This window comes from Oncorhynchus nerka, linkage group LG23, assembly GCF_034236695.1.
Source record: "Oncorhynchus nerka isolate Pitt River linkage group LG23, Oner_Uvic_2.0, whole genome shotgun sequence".
In the NCBI taxonomy this organism is placed as follows: Eukaryota; Metazoa; Chordata; class Actinopteri; order Salmoniformes; family Salmonidae; genus Oncorhynchus; species Oncorhynchus nerka.
This window is the reverse complement of record NC_088418.1, coordinates 58,539,632-58,564,547: the sequence shown is the minus strand read 5'-3', so window position 1 is coordinate 58,564,547 and position 24,916 is coordinate 58,539,632. Positions and strand designations below refer to the sequence as shown.

The window sequence follows — 24,916 nt, the reverse complement described above, 5'->3', positions numbered from 1 at the left end:
ACCTTCTTGACCTTGTCAATTGACTGTCTTTTTAAATTACATGGAATGCTTTTTGATAAAGGGCAGGTTATAGTTAGACTTTTTATTGAGAATAATACATTTGAACTTCTTACACCTCTTTGACCTGGAGGAAAATAAAATACATCCCAACTTGCAACCTGCCTATTAAAAAAGAAAGAAATACTATTTTATTTTATCCAATTGAATAATATAGACATTTGTGACTATTTAACCATGTACATTGTATTTTATTTTTAAACAGGCAACCAATAGATGCCAAAGCTGACAGTACAGAGGATCTTCTGTTAAGTAGATCTAATGAAACAGATGAAGATTAGAGTGGGTCTCTGTTTCTGCTGCTTGCCCAAGGTGGTTTCAGTCTCATGTCCCTAGTCCCTGGACAGTCATGTGCCTGTGCAGCAGTAGCTACCGCTTTGACTTTCATGCACCTAAGCAGTAATAACCATGTTGTGGCTGTGTAGTTTAGCTGCAGTGCGGTACTGCTGGAGGAGGGAGGTGCAGGGGGGCTGAGAGCCAAGGAACATCATGCCTCCTACACAGGGCTGAGACACAACACACAAAGCAGCCATATGTTTACTGTACTCTGGGTAATGGTCATCCCACTCGGCACACACTGGTTGAATAAACATTGTTTCCATGTCATTTCAGTTAAATTAACATTGAATTGATATCTGTGCCCAGTGGGATGTTACTAACACTGACTTTGAATTGTCCCCTACTGAATCATATAGTTTCTCTATCCACAAAATTACCAGTTACATTGTTCAGTGTCAGCAGCAAGAAAAAAATAGCATGTGTAATATCTACATACCCCTGCTGATCGAACAGGCCCTCCCCCCACTCCAGTCCCCTGGGAACGTAGGGTGGCAGGTCTTCTGGCCTGGACACCGGCTGCATGTGATGGTACACACATAGTTTGACTTTGAGAACCATACTATGATACACTTATCTCTCAAGTTCAATGTGTCACGCATTCTAAATTCAATTAAGGAATCAGAAAAAAAAGTAATTCAATTCAATGACGGAATAAGAGTTCTGACTTGAACTATGGAAATCTGTACCGGTGTGCTTCCTTGCAGGGTTGCTCTGGGGCTGGGCCCGGAAGTCTAGCAGAGCACAGGGGGAGCAGCAAGGATGGGTTATGGATGAAGGGTTCTGGGTCCACGGACTGTGGCACACCCTAAACACATGCTTCTTCCTGTAGGAAAATCAAACCACTAGCATTAAAGAAATTGTATCACTTTATGTAATGCTTCAATCAATTCTTGTTCTAATGGTACGTCAACAGAGCATTAATTGAATGTTGCATTTGAATACACAGATGACCTTTTAATCAGAAGAAAGGGTGTGTTGTCAGGGCAGTTGATCTCTGTTGCAGGGATGCTTGCCTCTTCACAGGACAAAGTGTCCTCTCTGCAGCTCTCCACTTTCTCATGATGCTCAGCCCAGGCCTTTTGTGGCTTTATCCCAGTACAGCGTGCAGGTGTGTACCATGCTATGGCCTAGCCACCCACCAGAGTATGCAGATCATTACATGTTATGTATACAGCATATTCAATGCTAACATACACGATACTTGTAGGAAATGTGTTTTTAGATTAATTATGTGAAAAAGGGCAAATAATGTAGTCCTGGATCAATTATATACTATCAGTCTATCAAACCATAGGGGCAGAACACTCAATCATCCTTCACCCCTCACAGTGTTCTCACTTGGCCATTGTCTTTGCATAGGACTGTGGTGCACTCTGGTCTCAACATGATGCGCTCCAACCCAACCCAAAGGAAGTCCCCTGGGCTCTGTGTCTTCCTTCCAGAGGCTTCAGACCAAACCTTACAGTACAGTACAAATCACGGTCAAAACTGAGTCGACTTCATAAACCTCTGTCAAAGCATAAACTACCTCCTAGAATGATTAAGTTGTTCAATTGAAAATTAAATGAGGCTTTTTTTGTAAACAAAAGTCGATATACTATGACAACCTATACCAATGTTCACCAAAGGATTAATGTCTGTGTTTTCATCACAGGCCTACCGTAACAGAGCTAGCTGGCTGGAGGAGTGTTCTGGGAGGGAAGAGGAACTCTGCGATGGGACGTCCTGCTACGTTCTGCTGGAGACGGAACCCCCCAATGTCCTGCTCTCTCTGGGAGGAGTTTCCCAGCCTCACTAACAGACCCTGCAGCTGGACATCTGTGATCCGCACACTGCCTGAGGCACTATTGCATAGCACCGCAGTCATCATGCTCATAATCACCTCCATCCTCATCACCTCCATCCTCATCACCTCCATCATCATCACCTCCATCATCATCTCCATCCTCATCACCTCCATCATCATCCTCATCACCTCCATCATCATCACCATCATCTCCATCACAATCCTCTCCATCATCACAATCCTTTCCATCACCATCACCATCATCTCCATCATCATTACCATCATCTCCATCATCATCACCACTGTTAGGTCCTTATTTTTCAGAGTTAATTACTCAGACACTATAGAAGCTTTAACCAAGTTTAATCATTCCCCAAAGGTTCTGTACAGCTGAAAACAGACAGCAAAATATTTCAGACTTCACCGTTTATATGCATCCTACTTAAAACACTCAAATTTCTCTCCAATCCTTACATTTTATGGCTCTACAGGAAGCTAATAAAGAGGGTAACAGGATTCCAAACATGTATTACTCTCTTAAGAGAATCTGTCCTCACCTCCTGACCTCAACCCCTCTTTCATCTAATACACAGATGTCCATCTGTCTCCACTGTATCAACACATCGCTCTCCTCTCCTCCATCAAACACATTCCAAAGCCTTCTTTCTTCTGAGAACCATTCAATTCTAACATAACCCAGTCTTTTTAATTTCCTATCATTCATTTAATATCTCAATGTTCAAAGTTTAGCACATCCCAACACCACCACCATCATCATCATCATCATCATCATCATCATTTCCATCCCCATCACAATCATCACCATCTTAATCATCATCACAGTAAGCCAGCACCACAGTCACCTTGGCATGACTTGACACTTTCCTACTCCCAAACTTATTGTGTTCAAGGGTCATACCTGGAGTATTCATGCCTGTGTTGCCTGGCTGTGGACGGCCTCCTCTTCATTTCCTGTGTCCCGCAGGGAATGCTCTCCTCCACCAGGTCCTTTGTCAGGGAGTTCCAGATATCTGTGGTGCATCCGGCTCGACTGTCCTCAGCCGACTCAGAACGCCTGGCACGAGCAACCATTTTGTCCCTACCTGCGAAGGCATTTGAAGTTGATTGGAAATGACTTAACAGGTAAAAAATAATATGTTGGAAACTCATTTTTAGGCTGGCTTTCACCTGGTGAAGAAGAGGAGAGTTTGGATTTTTTGTTTCATTTTTGTGGACCATCACTTTTTTAAACAATTGAACATTGGCATGGGTTGTCCATCTAACATAATCCAGATTGGACACACCTCGAACTAAGATTCCGCCTTGATCACACAGACAGTGAAAATGCATTTTGGTACACCAGAAGTACATTCATTTCCAATGGAATGCTGCATTTGCCTTGCGTTGCAGAGGCAGTTTCAGTGCGTTCTGTGTGGTGCACAGTTGGATTTATCGAACATATGCGTCAAACTGTACAGTCGTGGCCAAAGGTTTTGAGAATGACACATATATGAATTTTAGATATTTAGATATTTTTGTCAGATGTTACTATGGAATACTGAAGTATAATTACAAGCATTTGTCAAGTGTCAATGGCTTTTATTGACAATTACATGAAGTTGATGCAAAGATTCAATATTTGCAGTGTTGACCCTTCTTTTTCAAGACCTCTGCAATCTGCCCTGGCATGCTGTCAATTAACTTCTGGGCCACATCCTGACTGATGGCAGCCCATTCTTGCATAATCAATGCTTGGAGTTTGTCAGAATGTGTGGGTTTTGTTTGTCCACCCGCCTTTTGAGGATTGACCACAAGTTCTCAATGGGATTAAGGTCTGGGGAGTTTCCTGGCCACTTAGTTATCACTTTTGCCTTATGGCAAGGTGCTCCATCATGCTGGAAAAGGCATTGTTCGACACCAAACTGTTCCTGGATGGTTGGGAGAAGTTGCTCTCGGAGGATGTTTTGGTGCCATTCTTTATTCATGGCTGTGTTCTTAGGCACAATTGTGAGTGAGCCCACTCCCTTGGCTGAGAAGCAACCCCACACATGAATGGTCTCAGGATGCTTTACTGTTGGCATGACACAGGACTGATGGTAGCACTCACCTTGTCTTCTCCGGACAAGCTTTTTTCCGGATGCCCCAAACAATCGGAAAGGGGATTCATCAGAGAAAATTACTTTACCCCAGTCCTCAGCAGTCCAGTCTCTGTACATTTTGCAGAATATCAGTCTGTCCCTGATGTTCTTCCTGGAGAGAAGTGGCTTCTTTGCTGCCCTTCTTGACACCAGGGCATCCTCCAAAAGTCTTCACCTCACTGTGCGTGCAGATGCACTCACACCTGCCTGCTGCCATTCCTGAGCAAGCTCTGTACTGGTGGTGCCCCGATCCCGCAGCTGAATCAACTTTAGGAGACGGTCCTGGCACTTGCTGGACTTTCTTGGGCACCCTGAAGCCTTCTTCACAACAATTGAACCACTCTCCTTGAAGTTCATGGTGATCCGATAAATGGTTGATTTAGGTGCGATCTTACTGGCAGCAATATCCTTGCCTGTGAAGCCCTTTGTGCAAAGCAATGATGACGGCACGTGTTTCCTTGCAGGGAACCATGATTGACAGAGGAAGAACAATGATTCCAAGCACCAGCCTCCTTTTGAAGCTTCCAGTCTGTTATTCGAACTCAATCAGCATGACAGAGATCTCCAGCCTTGTCCTTGTCAACACTCACACCTGTGTTAATGAGAGAATCACTGGCATGATGTCAGCTGGTTCTTTTGTGGCAGGGCTGAAATGCAGTGGAAATGCTTTTTGAAGATTCAGTTCATTTGCATGGCAAAGAGGGACTTTGCAATTAATCTGATCACTCTTCATAACATTCTGTAGTATATGCAAATTGCCATCATACAAACTGAGGCAGCAGACTTTGTGAAAATTAATGTGTCATTCTCAAAACTTTTGGCCACGACTGTATGTGTAGAAGGCTTGGCATAAATGGCAGCAGAAGGTGAATATTGAACTTTTGTTGCACACATATCAAGATGATGCTGTGTGCCATTTTGCGCAAAAACACTGTTGGTGTGATCGAGGCGTTACTGGTGAGCAGCTGTCTCTACTAGGTATACAGACACCACCCCAGCATATGCTGATTTACACGTCTTTCACACACACTCGGTTTAGGTTTTGGAAGCAGAAGAACAATGTATAGAAACTAAACAATTTGTTTGTTAAATATGACAGTACTTGACTTGTTGCCTGAATGTTTTAGTCTGCGTTCTCAATACTTATATTCAAATGCAAAAATACATACTGCTATCTGCTCCCTGATGCGGTTTTCTGGGGCAGATGTCTGCAGCTGTAGCAGGTCTCTTCACATGGGCCTGTCTTTGGGGAGGGACCAGGTGGAAAACTTGAAACTTTGTGCACACACAAATGCACATACATTTTTATATGTTATGTGGCCAGTCTTTCCTACCTGGGGACCAATGCTGAAGTCCCATGGGTATCCCAGGGCACCTTCCACATTGCCTGTGTGGAAGAGATTATATTCCATAGGTATACTAAATTAGGTCTGGTACAGTTTAAAAAAAATATCCTTGATAAGACAAGCTATTCTCTCAAATACCGTATGTCAACTTCATTTAATGTGTATCAGTAAGGCCTAGTTCAGAAATGAAACACCACGTGTACGTTTAACCATATTTTAGAAAAGAGTACAATGCATTGTCTTGGCATTAGGCTCTGCTCCTTCAGGGTAGCTCACTGCCAGAGTGAAGCGTCATATAAAGGTGATCAAATAACTACAGGTAGTGAGCACGATATGCTATACCAAATCCCCTGAATGAAGAAACACAGAACCCTGGGATATCAGAAAACAGCAAGCATAGCGAGTAATAGCTAGTTACAGCAGCAACAGCAATAGCAGCAAGAGACACCAGCACATGTGTGTGTGCGACATCCGGCATCGAGGTAGCATGTTGGGGCAATATTCTCTAATGCAACAGCTGCTGCACAATGTTTTAATATTAAAGAAGTCTTGAGGTATTGCTCGCCTGAGGTAGAGTACCTTATGATAAGCTGTAGACTACACTATTCTACCAAGAGAGTTCTCATCTATATTATTCGTAGCCGTCTATTCACCACCACAGACCGTTGCTGGCACTAAGACCGCACTCAACCAACTCTATAAGGCCATAAGCAAACAAGAAAATGCTCATCCAGAAGTGGTGCTCCTAGTGGCCGGGGACTTTAATGCAGGCAAACTTAAATCAGTTTTACCACATTTTTACCAGCATGTGACATGTGCAACCAGAGGAAGAAAAACTGTAGACCACCTTTACTCCACACACAGTGTCACGACTTCCTCCGAAGTCGGTCCCTCTCCTTGTTCGGGCGACGTTCGGCGGTCGACGTCACCGGTCTTCTAGCCATATGCCGAGCCACCTTTCATTTTCCACTTGTTTTGTCTCGTCTTCCCACACACCTGGTTTCAATTCCATCAATTACATGTTGTGTATTTAACCCTCTGTTCCCCCTCATGTCCGTGTGGGTGATTGTTTATTGTAAGTGCTTGTGCACGTTATGTCTGGTGTGTGTCGGGTTTTGTACCCATTTATTTATTGTTCTTGTTTCCTGTGGGTTTTTATTATTAAACTGCGCCGTTGGAAACACCGTTTTTGCTCTCCTGCGTCTGACTTCTCTGCCGCCAGAACGCACCCCCTTACACACAGAGATGCATACAAAGATCTCCCCCGCCATCCATTTGGCAAATCTGATCATAATTCTATCCTCCTGATTCCTGCTTACAAGCAAAAACTAAAGCAGGAAGTACCAGTGACTCGCTCAATACAGAAGGGGTCAGATGACGCGGATGCTACGCTACGGGACTGTTTTGCTAGTACAGACTTAAATATGTTCCAGGATTCATTCAATGGCATTGAGGAGTCTACCACCTCAGTTATCGTCTTAATCAATAAGTGCATCGACAGCATCATCCCCACAGTGACCGTACGTACCCCAAACAGAAGCCATGGATTACAGGCAACATCCGCATTGAGCTAAAGGCTAGAGCTGTCGCTTTCAAGGAGTGGGACACTAATTTGGATGCTTATAAGAAATCCCCGCTATGCCCTTAGACGAACCATCAAACAAGCAAAGCGTCAATATAGGATTAAGATTGGATTGGATTATCAGGACGTGTACTCAAAGCATGCGCAGACCAACTGGCAAGTGTGTCTTCACCAACATTTTCAATCTCTCCCTGACAGAGTCTGTAATACCTACATGTTTCAAGCAGATCACCATAGTCCCTGTTTCCAAGGAAGCGAAGGTAACCTGCCTAAATAATTACCGCCCCGTAGCACTCACGTCGGTAGCCATGACTGACTTCCAATTGAGAGACGAGCTTAAAATTTTCTTTACTGACCATCATTTTCACTTGTCTGACTGCTTGCATGATGACGAGTTTCTCACATGACTGGCCTATCTGGCTGATGTTTTTTCTCGCCTGAATGATCTGAATCTAGGATTACAGGGACTCACTGCAACTATATTCAATGCGCCGGACAAAATTGATGCTTTGATTAAGAAGTTGGAGCTCTTCTCTGTCTGCATTAACAAGGACAACACACAGGTCTTTCCATCATTGTATGATTTTTTTGTGTGCAAATGAACTCAAGCTTACAGACAATGTCAAATGTGATATAGCGAAGCACCTGAGTGATTGGGTGCGCAATTACGCAGGTACTTTCCCAAAACGGATGACACAAACAACTGGATTAGTTTTCCCTTTCATGCCCTGCCTCCAGTCCTCTTACTGATATCTGAACAAGAGAGCCTCATCGCAATTGCAACAAGCGGTTCTGTGAAAATGTAATTTAATCAGAAGCCACTGTCAGATTTCTGGATTGGGCTGCGCTCAGAGTATCCTGCCTTGGCAAATCGCTGTTAAGACACTGATGCCCTTTGCAACCACGGACCTATGCGAGAGTGGATTCTCGGCCCTCACTAAATACAGGCACAGACTGTGTGTGGAAAATGATTTAAGACTGAGACTCTCTCTAATTACAACCCAACATTGCAGAGTTATGTGCATCCTTTCAAGCACACCCTTCTCATTAACCTGTGGTGAGTTATTCATCATTTTTGATGAACAAATAAGGTTGTATATGTAAGATGGTTAAATAAAGAGCAAAATAATGGATTATTATTATGTTATTATTTGTGCCCTGGTCCGATAAGAGCTCTTTGTCACTTCCCACAAGCCGGGTTGTGACAAACTCACACTCATTCTTATGTTTAATAAATGTATTGTATAGTGTGTGTGTGGAAGGTTTACAATGATGGCAAAAAACAACATTTGAGAGTGCGCTGACCCTGGTGCTAGAGGGGGTACGCAGCTGGAAGCTGAATGTTTTGAAGGGGTACGGGACTACAAAAGTTTGGGAACCACTGCCTTAGATCATACCTATGTGAGAATGCTGTTCATTGACTACAGCTCAGCGTTCAACACAATAGTGCTCACGAAGCTCATCACTACGCTAAGGATCCTGGGACTAAACACCTCCCTCTGCAACTGGATCCTGGACTTCCTGACGGGCCGCCCCCAGGTGGTGAGGGTAGGCAACAACACGTCTGCCACGCTGATCCTCACTACTGGGGCCCCTCAGTGGTGCGTACTTAGTCCCCTCCTGTCCTCCCTGTTCACCCACGACTGCGTGGCCAAACACGACTCCAACACCATCATTATGTTTTCTGACGACACAACAGTGGTAGGCCTGATCACCGACAACGATGAAACAGCCAATAGAGAGGAGGTCAGAGAACTGGCAGTGTGGTGCCAGGACAACAACCTCTCCCTCAACGTGAGCAAGACAAAGGAGCTAATCGTGGACTACAGGAAAAGGCGGGCCGAACAGGCCCCCATTAACATCGACGGGGCTGTAGTGTCCACATCACCCACGAACTACCATGGTCCAAACACACCATGACAGTTGTGAAGAGGGCATGACAAAACCTTTTCCCCCTCAGGAGACTGAAAAGATTTTGCATGGGTCCCCAGATCCTCAAAAGGTTTTACAGCTGCACTATCGAGAGCATCCTGACCGGTTGCATCACCGCCTGGTATGGCAACAGCTCGGCATCTAACCGTAAGGTGCTACAGAGTGTAGTGTGTATGGCCCAGTACATCACTGGGGCCAAGCTTCCTGCCATCCAGGACCTATATAATAGGCAGTGTCAGACGAAAGCCCATAAAATTGTCAGAGACTCCAGTCACCCAAGTCATAGACTGTTTTCTCTGCTACTGCACGGCAAGCGGCACCGGAGAGCCAAGTCTAGGACCAAAAGGTTCCTTAACAGCTTCTACCCCCAAGCCATAAGACTGCTGAACAATTAATCAATTGGCCACCGAACTATTACATTGACCCCCCCCTCCATTTGTTTTCTACACTGCTGCTACTCACTGTTTATAATCTATGCATAGTCACTTCACCCCTACCTACATGTACAAATGTCCTCAACTAACCTGTACCCCACACACTGACTTGGTACCGGTACCCCCTGCATATAGCCTCGCTATTGTTATGTTATTGTGCTACTTTTTATAATTGTTTTTATTTTTTACTTTAGTTTATTTGGTAAGTATTTTCTTAACTCTTCTTGAACTGCCCTGCTGGTTAAGGGCTTGTAAGTAAGCATTTCACGGTAAGGTCTTATTGAACTGCCCTGTTGGTTAAGAGCTTGTAAGTAAGCATTTCACGGTAAGGTCTTCTTGAACTGCCCTGTTGGTTAAGGGCTTGTAAGTAAGCATTTCACGGTAAGGTCTTATTGAACTGCCCTGTTGGTTAAGGGCTTGTAAGTAAGCATTTCACGGTAAGGTCTTATTGAACTGCCCTGTTGGTTAAGGGCTTGTAAGTAAGCATTTCACGGTAAGGTCTTCTTGAACTGCCCTGTTGGTTAAGGGCTTGTAAGTAAGCATTTCACGGTAAGGTCTTATTGAACTGCCCTGTTGGTTAAGGGCTTGTAAGTAAGCATTTCACGGTAAGGTCTTCTTGAACTGCCCTGTTGGTTAAGGGCTTGTAAGTAAGCATTTCACGGTAAGGTCTTATTGAACTGCCCTGCTGGTTAAGGGCTTGTAAGTAAGCATTTCAGGGTAAGGTCTTATTGAACGGCCCTGTTGGTTAAGGGCTTGTAAATAAGCATTTCACGGTAAGGTCTTCTTGAACTGCCCTGCTGGTTAAGGGCTTGTAAGTAAGCATTTCACGGTAAGGTTTTCTTGAACTGCCCTGCTGGTTAAGGGCTTGTAAGTAAGCATTTCACGGTAAGGTCTTCTTGAACTGCCCTGTTGGTTAAGGGCTTGTAAGTAAGCATTTCACGGTAAGGTCTTCTTGAACTGCCCTGTTGGGTAAGGGCTTGTAAGTAAGCATTTCACGGTAAGGTCTTCTTGAACTGCCCTGTTGGTTAAGGGCTTGTAAGTAAGCATTACACGGTAAGGTCTTCTTGAACTGCCCTGTTGGTTAAGGGCTTGTAAGTAAGCATTTCACGGTAAGGTCTTATTGAACTGCCCTGTTGGTTAAGGGCTTGTAAGTAAGCATTTCACGGTAAGGTCTTCTTGAACTGCCCTGCTGGTTAAGGGCTTGTAAGTAAGCATTTCACGGTAAGGTCTTCTTGAACTGCCCTGTTGGTTAAGGGCTTGTAAGTAAGCATTTCACGGTAAGGTCTTCTTGAACTGCCCTGTTGGGTAAGGGCTTGTAAGTAAGCATTTCACGGTAAGGTCTTCTTGAACTGCCCTGCTGGTTAAGGGCTTGTAAGTAAGTATTTCACAGTAAGGTCTTCTTGAACTGCCCTGCTGGTTAAGGGCTTGTAAGTAAGCATTTCACAGTAAGGTCGACACTTGTTGTATTCAAAGTTTGATTTGATGCCAACACACTCTGGTTTCCCTTCTGAACTGGCTTCACTTTATTTATTTGTTAAAATGTCACTTCAAAAGACCAAGCTGGAGCATCAACAGAAACAGTCATACAGCTTCCTTTTAGTTTGGAAATCTGGACATAGAAATGTAATATGCAGAACTGACACAATGATCTGACTGTCTTTTTCTACCACAAGTCAGGCATTCCTATATCTTTCCTACAGAGGGCAATGTTGCAACAATAATTAACACTACCACGTAACATCAGCATCTGTGCCTTGATCCATTTTACACAGCAAAACAACATACATCTATTTTTCTAAAAACACTATGGTGGGCTGTACATTATATCATCACCTATCATTCTTCCAATCAAGTAAGGTGTTTTCTTGTTTTCTCATTCCTCAGAAAGTGATACACTACTGAGGCTACAGACATCTTTTCCTGGAGGTAAATGTGTAATCCCTGTAATCATTCCACAGAGCTCTAAATGGATCAATCTGTATCGAGTGATGTAATCTAATACAATTAGCCGACAATGTTACCTCACCAACTGCATGAGCACACTCAGGACCTTTAAGTTTATTCAGTTGTCACGTAGAGTTTCTGAAGCCAGTTAACGTCAGTCACATCCCCAATGAAATGCTCTTGCAGATGCTTTCCTAGTAGCCACATACCTATAACACCAAACCTTTGATAACATGCACAAGTTATACTTTAAAGTCAACTCTCATTTGTATGGCAAGCCTTTTGTTTTGTTACTGATACCACAATGAATGTGTTCATTTGAGGCTCCAATTTGGATGTTCTAAGAACTTTTGGAACGTGAAGAGCAGTCTTTGTTTACAGTGTTTGGAGCTTATGTTTGACTAGCAAATGTTGTGCAGTAGCCGACTGTGTCTATATCCATTACATGACTGAAAGCATTCCATGAACGTGTGCTTGACTTGACTATGCGAGAAGTGATGTAAACATAACCATTATGTTGAGGCATTACTTCACATCTCTAAGGGTAACCACCATCATATCTGGCACTCCCTCAAGATGTCTACATTAAATAAGCGCCAGATGTTTTCAATCAACTATCTAGTTTGCTTGGGTGGAGCACTGTCTTTGTAGCAGTGGTGTAAAATACTTAAGTAAAGATAATTTAAAGTACTACTTCAGTAGTTTTTGTGGGTATCTGTACTTTACTATTTATATTTACTGTACTACATTCCTAAAGAAAATAATCTACTTTTACTCCATACATTTCCCCCGACACCCAAAATGACTTGTTGAAAAACCATGAAAAATGGTCCAATTCACACACTTGTCAAGATAACATTCCTGGTCATCCCTACTGCCTCTGATTTGGCAGACTCACTAAACACACATGCTATGTTTGTAAATTATATTTGTGTGTTGGAGTGTGCCCCTAGCTATCTGTAAATAAAAAAAATAAAAACAAGAAATGGTGTCTTCTGTTTTGCTTAATATAAGGAATTTGACATTATTTATATATTTATATATTTTTTACTTTTGATACTTAAGTATATTTTCACAATTACACTTACTTTTGATACTTAAGTATATTTAAAACCAAATACTTTTAGATTTTTACTCAAGTGGGGCGGCAGGTAGTGGGGCGGCAGGTAGCCTAGTGGTTAGAGTGTTTGACTAGTAACCAAAAAGTTGCAAGATTGAATCCCTGAGCTGACAAGGTAAACATCTGTTGTTCTTCCCCTGAACAAGGCAGTTAACCCACTGTTCCTAAGCCATCATTGGAAATAAGAATTTGTTCTTAACTGACTTGCCTAGTTAAATAAAAGGTAGATCTTTTTCTTAAGTAGTATTTTACTGGATAATTTTATATTAAGGTATTTTTACTTTTACTCAAGTATGACAGTTGGGTACTTTTTCCACCTCTGCTTTGTAGTTGTTATTCAACTCTCAGACATAGATGGAGAAAAAAACAACTCTATTTTCAGGATCTTTTGAAAGGCAACCCGCGATGAAAGCCAAGGCATGCAGAGTTAATTTGCAGAGTCTTGTCTCTTTTCCTAATCCCCCACACTGACTCTCACTGCTAGTGGTGTTCTGCATAGAGGGAATTATCATCCACTGAAATACGTTCACACAGAGAAGGACTCTGGAAGATAATGAAGTCATTGAGGCCTGTACTATGCAGCACTCACCCCAGCATTGTGGAGAGTTGTTCCATATATCAGCTTCATGAGGTGGAGCCCATATAACACGCCAAAATATCCCTCTGATCTCTTAAAAATGTATGGAATGTAGTAACACCCTCTATGATGTAACAAACACTGCGAGGCCGTGCCATGGCAACCACTAAGTATGCAAAGGTTTTTGGTCTTTGTCGAGAACCTTTTTGAGAGGGGTTTTGAAAGTGTTTTTAAACACCATATCATCTTGTTGAGGTCACCGTTTCTTCCCGACGGGTTTGACCACAGATTGAAACTTTTGGGGAGGAAATCACAGCGGGGGTTTGAGAGAGAGAGAGGAGATCTTATCGATTATACTATGAATCAGTGTGTCCTCCCCACATCCCTCCTTTTCAGTCCAGCTCTTTCCCGAGCCGTGACACACACACACACACACACACGCACACACGCACACACACAGAGAACGATCTTGAAACTATTGTACAAAGCAAGCTGTGCTATAGAGAATAGTTGATAAAATAACGTTTGACTTACACACGCTATCTTGTTTGTGTGAGTAGAGTAGGTCAGTAACTTACACAGACTCTTCCGTCTCTCATCTGGCTCTCCTCCAAAATGGGAGTCACAAAGGCAGGACATTTCAGTCACAAATCAAGTTAAAGGACAAGCTTAAAGTAATTTCATATACCACACAAAATTCTCAGGCAGTCTCACAGGCCACAACTTTAATATTTTATTTGTATTTGTTTATCACTTGTAGTGTACCGTGTATATAAAACACGGTACATGGATTTTTGGCACTGTGTATTTTCTTTAGTATTCCTCTGTCTGTATCTGGCTTTAGTGAACTGTTATATACCACATCTGTCCTTATGTCAACCAACAGTAGATACTAAATAAATAAAATGAAATACTAAATCCACCCACAGTATTAACGTCCAACAATACTGTAATAGCAAACAGATGGCATTGCATATTGCCTTTGGGATCTTCCACAATTGCAAACATGATAAAACATCATCCAATCTCGTAATCCAAATCCGAGCCTAGTTTCTGAATGAAAGAGCTGATCATGGACTTTGTACCATAATGACATCATAGCCAATGCACTTACCCCTGCAGATCGACTCCGTAATGGTACCTTGTATATATAGACAAGTTATCGTTACTCATTGTGTATTTATTATTACCTTTACTATTACGTGTTATTACATTTCTATTATTTTGCTATTTTCTTTCTCTCTGCTTTGTTGGGAAGGAACTGCAAGTAAGCATTTCACTGTTAGTCTATAACTGTTTTTTGCGAAGTATGTGACAAATAAAATTTGATTGGAAGATTGGTGTAATTTAAAATAACCAGGTAATTGAGCGGAGGTATTTAAGTCTTGAGTAGTCCGTTATTTTGTAACATTGACTATATCCTGAAAGCTGTAGACAAACATCTGTCAAAGATCGTAGAGGCTTCATCTGGTTAGGCAGGCAAGGTCAAAACATGGAGCATTTTAATTCCTGTAGGTTCAGAGGGTGAGGTCAAATCAAATCCCTTCTACCCTATTGGAACATAACACAGGTCATTGGGAATACCTGAACAACCTTAATAAACATCTTGAATTCCTGTAGGTTCAGAGGGTGAGGTCAAATCAAATCCCTTCTACCCTATTGGAACATAACACAGGTCATTGGGAATACCTGAACAACCTTGATGGGGTGTCCTTAATAAACATCTTGCATGATACAATATGTAATGACTTAGAAAAACAGATTGGTACAATCTAAGGCCAAGTGGCAAACAATAATGCAAGCACTAGGGATGGGGGTGTGAGCATGTGGGTCTGTCAGCATATGCGCTACTGGTGCTGAAGTCAGGTGCAGGAGAGCAGAGAGTTGTGATCAGGCGCACACTTTATTCGGCAGAAGCAAACAACAGACAGACGCAACAGTGTCCAACAAACCTCCAGCCAAAGGCAAGAGTGAGTCACAAATAAGCAAAAATGTTTAACAATTAAACATACTCCGGGTTGAACCATAGTACCCGGGGGAAAAACCAGTTAGGCGCGTCAATACAAAACACGTAACAAAACAATCCCACACAAAGACATGGGGGGGAACAGAGGAATATATATATGCAGTTGATTAGGGAATGTAAACCAGGTGTGCGGGACAAGACAAAACAAATGGAACAATGAAAAATGGAGCGGCGATGGCTAGAAGGCCGGTGACATCGACCGCCGAACGCCGCCCGAACAACGAGGGGTGCCGACTCCGGCGGAAGTTGTGACAGTACCCCCCCTTGACGCGCGGCTCCAGCAGCGTGCTGACACTGGCCTCGGGGACAACCCGGAGGGCGAGGCGCCGGATGATCCGGCCGGAGAAGGTGGAACTCCCGCAGCATTTCAGGGTCCAACACGTCCGCCACCGGAACCCAGCACCTCGCCTCTCTACCGTACCCCTCCGACTCCACAAGGTACTGAAGGCCCCCCAGCCCGACGCCTCGAATCCAGGATGGAACGGACGGAGTATGCTGGGGCCCCACAAACTGCGGACCCAGCTTCTGGCAGGGCAGGCGGAGGGGTACGTTTCGGGTCGAGAGCCAGACCTGGTGCGAACACCGGGGCCTCACTGCGGTGACGGTCCGCGCTGTTTTTTTGGCGCAGCGCAGCCTGCTGGAGGTGAACATGTGTGGCTTCCCATGTCTCCTCTGCGCGCCGGAAACAGTCGTCCACCGCAGGAGCCTCGGTCTGACTCTGATGCCATGGCGTCAGAACCGGCTGGTACCCCAATACGCACTGAAAGGGGGAGAGGTTAGTCGAGGAGTGGCGGAGCGAGTTCTGCGCCATCTCAGCCCAGGGCACGAACGCCGCCCACTCCCCCGGCCAGTCCTGGCAATAAGACCACAGAAACCTGCCCACATCCTTGTTCACTCTCTCCACCTGCCCATTACTCTCGGGGTGAAAACCTGAGGTGAGGCTGATCGAGACCCCCAGACCTTCCATGAACGCCCTCCAGACTCTCGAAGTGAACTGGGTACCTCGATCAGACACTATATCCTCAGGCACCACGTAGTGCCGGAAGACGTGTGTAAACAAGGCCTCCGCAGTCTGTAGGGCCGTAGGGAGACCGGGCAGAGGGAGGAGACAACAGGACTTAGAGAAACGATCCACAAAAACCAGGATCGTGGTTTTTCCCTGTGAGCGGGTGTGACCAAGGCCGTTGTGGAACGGGTAAGGGATGTAGCTTACCTCTGGGCAGGTATCTAGGAGCCTTACACTGGGCGCACACTAAGCAGGAGGAAACATAAACCCTCACGTCCTTTGCCAAGGTGGGCCACGAGTACTTCCCAGTCAGACAACGCACCGTCCGTCCGATCCCGGGATGATCAGAGGAGGGTGACGTGTGGGCCCAATAGATCAACAGGTCACGGACAGCAGATGGAACGTACATACGCCCGACGGGACACTGGGAGGGGAGCGGGCTCTGTACGTAACGCCTGTTCAATGTCCGCGTCCAGGTCCCACACAACCGGCGCTACCAGGCAGGAGTCCGGGAGTATGGGAGTCTGATCCATGGACCGCTCCTCTGTGTCATACAGCCGGGACAGTGCGTCTGCCTTAACATTCTGGGAACCTGGTCTGTAGGACAGGGTAAACACAAAACGGGTAAAAAACATGGCCCACCTTGCCTGACGAGGATTCAGTCTCCTTGCTGCCCGGATGTACTCCAGGTTGCAGTGTTCAGTCCAGATGAGGAAAGGGTTTTTAGCCCCCTCAAGCCAATGTCTACATGCCTTCAAAACCTTGACGACAGCCAACAGCTCCCGGTCACCCACATCATAGTTCTGCTCCACCGGGCTGGGGGCGGAGCTTCGGTGGCGTGCCCGAGCGCAGAGAGAGCACGGTTCCTATCCCAGCCTCGGACACGCCCACCTCCACTATGAACGCCAAAGAGGGATCCGGATGGGCCAGCATGGGAGCTGAGGTAAACAGAGCCCTTAGGTGCCCAGAAGTCCTGTCCGCCTCAGCCGACCACTGCAAACGTACAGGACCCCCTTCAGCAGTGAGGTAATTGGAGCAGCCACCTGGCCAAAACCCCGGTAGTAATTGGCAAACCTTAAAAACCTCCGGTCACTCTCCATCTCCACCCCTGATGTGGAAATGCGATAGCCTAGGAAGGAGACGGCCTGCTGGAAGAACAGGAATTTCTCAGCCTTGACGTACAGGTCATGCTCCAACAGTCGTCCAAGTACCCTGCGCACCAAGGACACATGCTCGGCGCGTGTAGCGGAGTATATCAGAATGTTATCGATATACACCACTCCACCCTGCCCTTGCAGGTCCCTGAAAATCTCGTCTCCAAAGGATTAGAAGACTGATGGAGCATTCATCAACCCGTACGGCATGACGAGGTACTCATAATGCCCTGAGATGGTACTGAACGCTGTCTTCCACCCTCCCGGATACTCACCAGGTTGTAAGCGCTCCTGAGATCCAGTTTAGTGAAGAAGCGCGCCCCGTGCATTGACTCAATTGCCATGGCGATGAGAGGTAGCGGGTAACTGTACCTCACCGTGATTTGTTTGAGACCTTGATAGTCATTGCACGGGCGCAGACCTCCCTCCTTCTTCTTCACGAAAAAGAAACTCGAGGAGGTGGGTGAAATGGAGGGCCGAATGTACCCATGATGCAGTGATTCAGAGACATAAGTCTCCATAGCCGCCATCTCCGCTTGCGACAGGGGATACACGTGACTCCTGTGAAGTGCAGCGTCTACTAGAAGATTTATCGCACAATCCCCCCGTCGATGGGGTGGTAATTGAGTTGCCTTCTTTTTGGAGAAGGCGAGAGCCAAATCGGCATATTCTGGGGGGATGCGCACGGTGGAGACCTGGTCTGGATTTTCCACAGTGGTAGCACCAACGGAAACCCCTACACACCTCCCCGATCACTCTCGCGACCACCCCGTTAGAGCCCTCTGTTGTCATGAAATGGTGGGGTCATGACTAGCCAACCAGGGAAGGCCTAGTACCACGAGAAACGCAGGAGAGTCAATGAGGAAGAGACTGATTCTCTCGTCGTGACTCCCCTGCGTCACCATGGCCAGGGAGATGGTGGCTTCTCTAATTAACCCAGACCCTAATGGTCGACAATCCAGAGCGTGTACCGGGAATGGTCTAACCACAGGAACAATGGGAATCCCTAAACTAAGGGCGAACGCTCTGTCGATAAAATTCCCAGCCCCACCTGAATCGACGAGCGCCTTATGCTGGGAATGCGGGGAAAACTCAGGAAAACAAGCATGCACAAACAGGTGGTCAACAGAGGGCTCTGGATGAGAGTGGTGCAGACTCACCTGGGGTGATGCCAGAGACCCCTGCCTGCTGCCTTGACTCCCAGAGGGAATAACCCGGCACCGACAGGCAGTGTGCCCTCTGTGGCCACAGATGGTGCACGTGAAGGCCCCTCCTCCAGTCTCCCTAAGCGCAGCCCCTCCCAGCTCCATGGGCACCGGAGCGGGGGTGCTGGAAGACGGAGAGACTCCACGTCTCTGGGAATGTGGGGAAAACCAGGTGTGCGGGGAACAAGACAAAACAAATGGAACAATGAAAAATGGAGCGGCGATGGCAAGAAGGCCGGTGACGTCGACCGCCGAACGCCGCCCGAACAAGGAGGGGAGCCGACTTCGGAAGAAGTCGTGACAGGGTCTGGGCAGATGAGATGTAGTCATTGTTTGTGTGTCTGTAAGTTGTTGTTCATAAAAAAATGTTTTATGTAAATGTAAAAAAAAAAGTAAATATTATTCCCCCAATTTTTTATATATTATATATATATATATATATGTATCGTCCTGTGTAATATATTGATTCCCTCCAAGTGCTCTTAATCACCACATCATACTCCCACACCCTCTCTTTTTCTGCTTACGCATGTATAGGGAGTGGGCTGGATAAGCGGAAATGAGGGTCGCGAGAGAAGTGATTAAGGATTCTGCCTGATCAGCACCACACGCAGGGCTCATGATTAATGCTCATACTACTCTAGAATGAGAATTGCTTTCTACATCCCTCAATCTAGTTACCAGTCTCAGAGTTTACAGTGGAAATACACTCACTTTCAAATCTAATACTGCCATGTTGTGTTGATCATCTTTTAACAGGCTTTAGGGTCAGTGATATAGCCAGGATTAAATATATATCCCAGTAATAAAACAACCACTCTACAGGGTCAGTTAAGGGCACATTGCTATAGCTACAACTGTGGTTGCTGGATTGATGGATTCCTAATGTGCAAGTTAAGGGCACATTGCTATAGCTACAACTGTGGTTGCTATTCTTAAGGTGCAAGCCAAAAGGTCCCTCTTTGCGGATGCAATCCAGCTGGTTCCTAGTGTTCCTTACGAACACTCTTAAGAAACTGCCATGATGCTTCAGAGGAAATCACTTCAGTGTCATTGCTTGTCATTTCATGTACTGTCAGGTATATAGTCATTCTTATGACAATGTTACAACAATGTTTAGTGTCTACTTACAGTAGTAGGGTTAGCCTCGCGCGACCATCCTGATCTCGCAAACGTACATGAAGTGAAAGGAAAGTTCAGCGCAGTGGTCAGGCAGGTGGATCAGGCTAACTTAGCCTCTAAACAGAACACTAAACACAATACTACAGTACACAGCATAAAGTCATGTTCTGGTATCACCCTGGCCCTACCTTAAGAGCAAATGTACTGTATAACGTAATGAGTAGAAGAGCCCTCCTGCTCTGACCACGACTCTAAAAACGACCCTGGAGTGGAGGACAAGATAGATGGACATTTTCCTCCTCCCCTGATATGCCACATTTCACTGGTCATGCTACAGATTGCTCCTAATCAAACTGAAATGAATACTGAAAATAGACCAAAATGATCCACCATGTAAACATTGAAGTCTATATAAAGAACATCATTTCGGTCCACAGTAATTCAGAGATGAAATATTCAAAACTGTTCATGTTTTTGTGCATACATGTCCATCTCCCTTGATATGAACAGTGTGACTGAACAAGAACCTAACCTTTCTCTCTCTTAGAAAGGCTCGACAAAAAAGAGTCAAGTTTCTGTAAGGCGATTGAAAATGTCAAACTCACCAGCATGTGTGACATATTTTCAGGCAATTTGTAATGTAACGTCAATGTGCGCCTTGTTTTCTGGACCTCTCTCTCTGTGTTTCCATGCTGCAGGAGTTTCTTTGTCAAGGGCTTGTTTGTCGTTGCCATGGGACAGCTTGAAGTCCATAAGACCAGGCAACAATAGAGGGTTTAAGATATGATTTACAACAGCCTACATACTGTATGCTGACCCACACCCCTACTGCCATTGGTGACATATTTTACCTGCCATCTTGTGATAGTCAACCATCTGATCCTGTGGATGAAACATACATGTTACATTTAATACAATGAGTGAAATCCAATGTTGATGTGTCTATTATTAGAGATAAAACAATTAAAGGGACATTACATCCCAAAATCACATTCATTTCGTGAAATCTATTCAGACCTCGAAAGTGGTCCTCTGTTGAGATAAGTCCATGTCTTGGGTCATCTGTTGTAGTCATACACTGAGTGTACAAAACATTAAGAACACCTTCCTAATATAGAGTTGCACCCCTCCCCCCTTTTGCCCTCAGAACAGCCTCAATTCATGGGGGCATGGACTCTACAAGGTGTCAAAAAGGATTCCACAGGGATGCTGGCCCATTTTGACTCCAATGCTTCCCACAGTTGTATCAAGTTGGCTGGATGTCCTTTGGGCGGTGGACCATTCTTGATACACACGGACATTTTTGAGCATGAAAAACCCAGCAGCGTTGCAGTTCTTGACACAAACCTCTGTGCCCGGCACCTACTACCATACCCTGTTCAAAGACACTTAAAAACTTTTGAATGGCAGACATACACAATCCATGTCTCAAGGCTTAAAAATCCTTATTTTACCGGTCTCCTCCACTTCATCTACAATGATTGAAGTGGATTTAACAAGTGACATCAATAAGGGATCATAACTTTCACCTGAATTCACCTGGTCAGTCTATGTCATGGAAAGAGCAAGTGTTCCTAATGTTTGTATACTCATTGTATGCATGTGACTGTAGGTGTGTGAGTACCAATAAAAATAATTATTAGAACAAAACAGGAGACATTTTACATTTACATTTAAGTCATTTAGCAGACACTCTTATCCAGAGCGACTTACAAATTGGTGCGTTCACCTTAAGACATCCAGTGGAACAGCCACTTTACAATAGTGCATCTAAATCTTTTAATCTTTTTTTAATCTTTTTTTTGACCCCAACAAACTGTCCAAAAATGAAGAGATCTAAAGGCTATCATAATGTGAAGTAAGTAGCCTTATGCGAGCCAGACCAGTTCATGTGGCAGGACCCTATCTCCTGTTTCTATATCATGAGGCAGCTTTATGTAGAAGCACACCCCCTGGACAGGACACTGACCTCAAGGTCTCTAGTTTACGGTGTGATTGTTTCAGTCCAGCTAAGAGAACACAGTCTGCCCTCACCATAACTCTCCTCAGGTCCAGCTCTTTTAGAAGTGAGTCTGCTGATGGGAGTATGAAGGCCAGTGATTCACAGCTCTCAACTGAAAGACTAAGTCTAAACAATCTATAGAAGCAAAGAAAATATCATTCCTACAGTGTCATATATTTGTCCCCAATGCTGTTGTGTCTCGTACCGTATTGATGTATGAAAGTGTCAAAGTGAATCAAAAAAAATAACACACCAAAGCCCCTAAGGTCTAAAATTGTATGATTATCTATAGTTATGTGGTATGTGTGAGTTTGGCATTTTGTTATTATTGTACTTACATTGCCTTTCTACGTTTCCTCACAGCAGGGATCAGTCTCTCACTCCCCCATATTTTCTCATGTCAAACTCATCCAGCATGCCCTTTGACACCAGCATAGCATTGGGCAGTGCTGAGCAGTGTGTACCTGAAAGCTATTTTCTTGCTTGCTCGCTAGCCTAACTTCCTTTCATGGGCAATGTTAGCTAGTTAACATTGGCCTTCTACATCTAGCTACATACTGAACTTCCATCCTCTCAGTCCAGGGGCACAATGTATGAATTCATGGTTGGATCAGAATCACTGTTATAATCATTGGCCGGTAAAATCACAAGTCCAAACCCTATCTCCATCCATGGCTAATTTAGAAACGGGCCAAATTTAGTTAGCTAGCTAGCCACCGAAGGATAACAACACAACAAAGTGCAACAATTCAAGTTGTTTCTGTCAATTACATATTTCTCTCAATGCGATGTGATAGGGGTGAAGCCAAATCAAAACTGGCTTTCCTTGATACTTTTTTTGGTGGTCCAAGACCATTAACAGTTTAGCTCAACACTGATTGGCTATTAGTTATTTTTTTAATCAAGGGAGGCCAAATGCTCGCTGGTGGAAAAGGCTATGGGCGGAAACAAATGTCATACTCTTTCTGACCAGACAGCATCAGATAGAATGCCTACACATACAGAGACGAAGGGGCGCTGTGTCGCTCGCTCTGATGCTTTCTCTCATTAGATACATTCAGCCTCTTGCAAATTGTAGGAAAATTATGAAACACAGAGAGACGAAAGAGAAAAAAATATGTACATACAATATTTACATTTTTTTCTTGGTAAATGTTTTGGGGAAGCTTGGCTTCCCTTGGAATCCAATAATACATGCCACTGCAACTGTTTGTGGTTGGATTCCAGTGAGATGCCAAGAAGGAAGCGGAGGAACAAGTCCAGATATCCATTCTCACTTTTCAAGGTTATATCCACTATCATCTTCATATATATCCACTACCTCCAAATTGTTTTATGTATATCATTTGTTTAGTTTTAGGCTTTCAACAACCCCCCTGCTAGCTTTTCATTTGAACAAAAATGGTTGAATATGCAGAGAATCACAAAGGCCTTTTAGTTAAAGGCGGGTGTCCTCAAAAGCATAACATTGGTAGTGTTGTAGATCATTTTTACATCGTCAACCAAAAGTTCACCACACATCCATCGTTTATGTTGGGTTAGAAAACAATTTTAGGATGATGCAGATGGGACAGTTAATGAGTTTACTGATTAACAGCACATTCCTGCACATTGCTGACTGTTAAGTGCTCAGAACCTGAGGAAAAGTGGATCTGCGGTTCCAATTGGTATGTGCGGCTTTAAACCTGTCCACAATGCCTTGCAGTGTCCAATCTACATTACAATGTAGTTTACAAGCGTGAGCAGTGAGAGATCTGTAATCCTGGCAACAATAACCAACAACTGGCAATAATATAACTTCTTATTCCGATAGCTGCCATCAAAATAAAAGTCCCCAGTGAAACTGCTTAGTAAATGATAGGAAATCCATGTTTTTAATAAAGGCTCACGTTGATACATTCTGTGCACATCCCAAAGGAGTGGGGTAATTGTATTGTAACGAACCTAGCCTGGCCTTGGACTCAAACTCAGGTCCCTCTAGTTCTAAGGGTAGGCTACCAGAGGAGGCTGGTGAGGGGAGGACGGCTTATAATAATGAATCTAGTGAACGGACACATAGAACACGTAGAAAACAGGTGTTTGATGTGTTTGAGACCATTCCATTTATTCTGTTCTAGCCATTACTATTAGCCGTCCTCCCCATTTTAAGTGCCGCTAGCCACCACTGTAGGCTACCTACCCTTAGAACTAGACTGGGACCTGAGTTTGAGTCCAGCCCACAGTTCAATCTCAGTTTAATTGCTACGTTATATTATTAAAATGTCATTTTTATTTTGTTGTATTGCAAAAACATATTGGACTGTACAACAAATTAATTGTGCTTCCATGAAAGTAGGGATTTACCCAGAAACACAATCAATATTTGTTTTCTATTCCGCTGGCGTAGCAGTCAGGCCTCTTTGTCTTTGTCTTGTCGTGTCCCATGTATATATCTTTTTAGAACTTTTTTCTTCACATATATTATTAACCTCAACTAACCTCAACTTCAACATACTCTCCTGCAACCCGTCTCACCCAATGTGGTATGGATCTGCTATTTTCCTTTACTTTAGAACCGGAACCCCCAAAGAAGCTAGCCAGCTAACTAGCCACTAGCTTGTAGTCAGCTAACAACTGCTAGCGGTCATCAGCTAACCTTTAGCCCGGACAACTTTGTGCCAGTCTGCACAGCGAGATTCAACCCATCGGACTTCTTCTCCACATCTCCGGATTCCTACTGCAAGCTCTGAACCTTTTCACCTGGATCATTGCAGCTAGCTAGCTGCAATCCGAGTTGCTACTACTGGCTAACGTCTCTGTCCCGAAAGAAAGCATAAATTAGCCTGGAGCTAGCCCATGCTAGGCCCATCTCCCAGCAAGCTGAAGAGGTCCATCAGCCACTCCTTGGGCTACAATACCTATTTTTCCAATTGGCCTGGACCCCTTTTTACTGCCAATACAAAGCCCAGCTGATTCATCACGACTGGATTACCGACGTAATCTGCCCGAGGTTTTTTATCAACAGGCTTCTCCATTGCGACGTCCTCTGAAAGTCCATCTGCTAGCCTGCCAGCCGCGGCCCGCTAGCTGTCTAGAGCATATCGGACAGTTAGCTGAAGAGGTCCATCAGCCAATTTCTTTGGCCACTATACCTATTTTGCCAATTG

The 24,916-nt window shown here is 44.5% G+C and overlaps 1 protein-coding gene across 1 annotated transcript; it reads right to left on the bottom strand.

Annotated features, from left to right (window-relative positions):
* Positions 1-67: 67 nt before the first annotated feature.
* On the bottom strand, positions 68-20,467 carry LOC115107128 (lamin tail domain-containing protein 1). The gene is made up of 10 exons (XM_029630546.2): positions 20,374-20,467; positions 5,655-5,707; positions 5,490-5,563; positions 3,102-3,285; positions 2,057-2,240; positions 1,735-1,854; positions 1,348-1,523; positions 1,083-1,219; positions 833-912; positions 68-563 (listed from the first exon to the last, which is right to left on the bottom strand). Exons 1-10 carry the CDS (start codon positions 20,386-20,388, stop codon positions 450-452), a joined length of 1,137 nt encoding a protein of 378 aa, XP_029486406.1. The 5' UTR covers positions 20,389-20,467; the 3' UTR covers positions 68-449.
* Positions 20,468-24,916: the final 4,449 nt, after the last annotated feature.

Excerpts from the sequence above, each read along its gene's own strand:
- LOC115107128 (XM_029630546.2), bottom strand. Across the intron at positions 2,241-3,101 it reads CACAGGCATGAATACTCCAG|TGCCTCAGGCAGTGTGCGGA; the intron begins GTATGACCCTTG and ends GCTATGCAATAG. Across the intron at positions 1,220-1,347 it reads CCCTTTCTTCTGATTAAAAG|GAAGAAGCATGTGTTTAGGG; the intron begins GTCATCTGTGTA and ends ATTTTCCTACAG.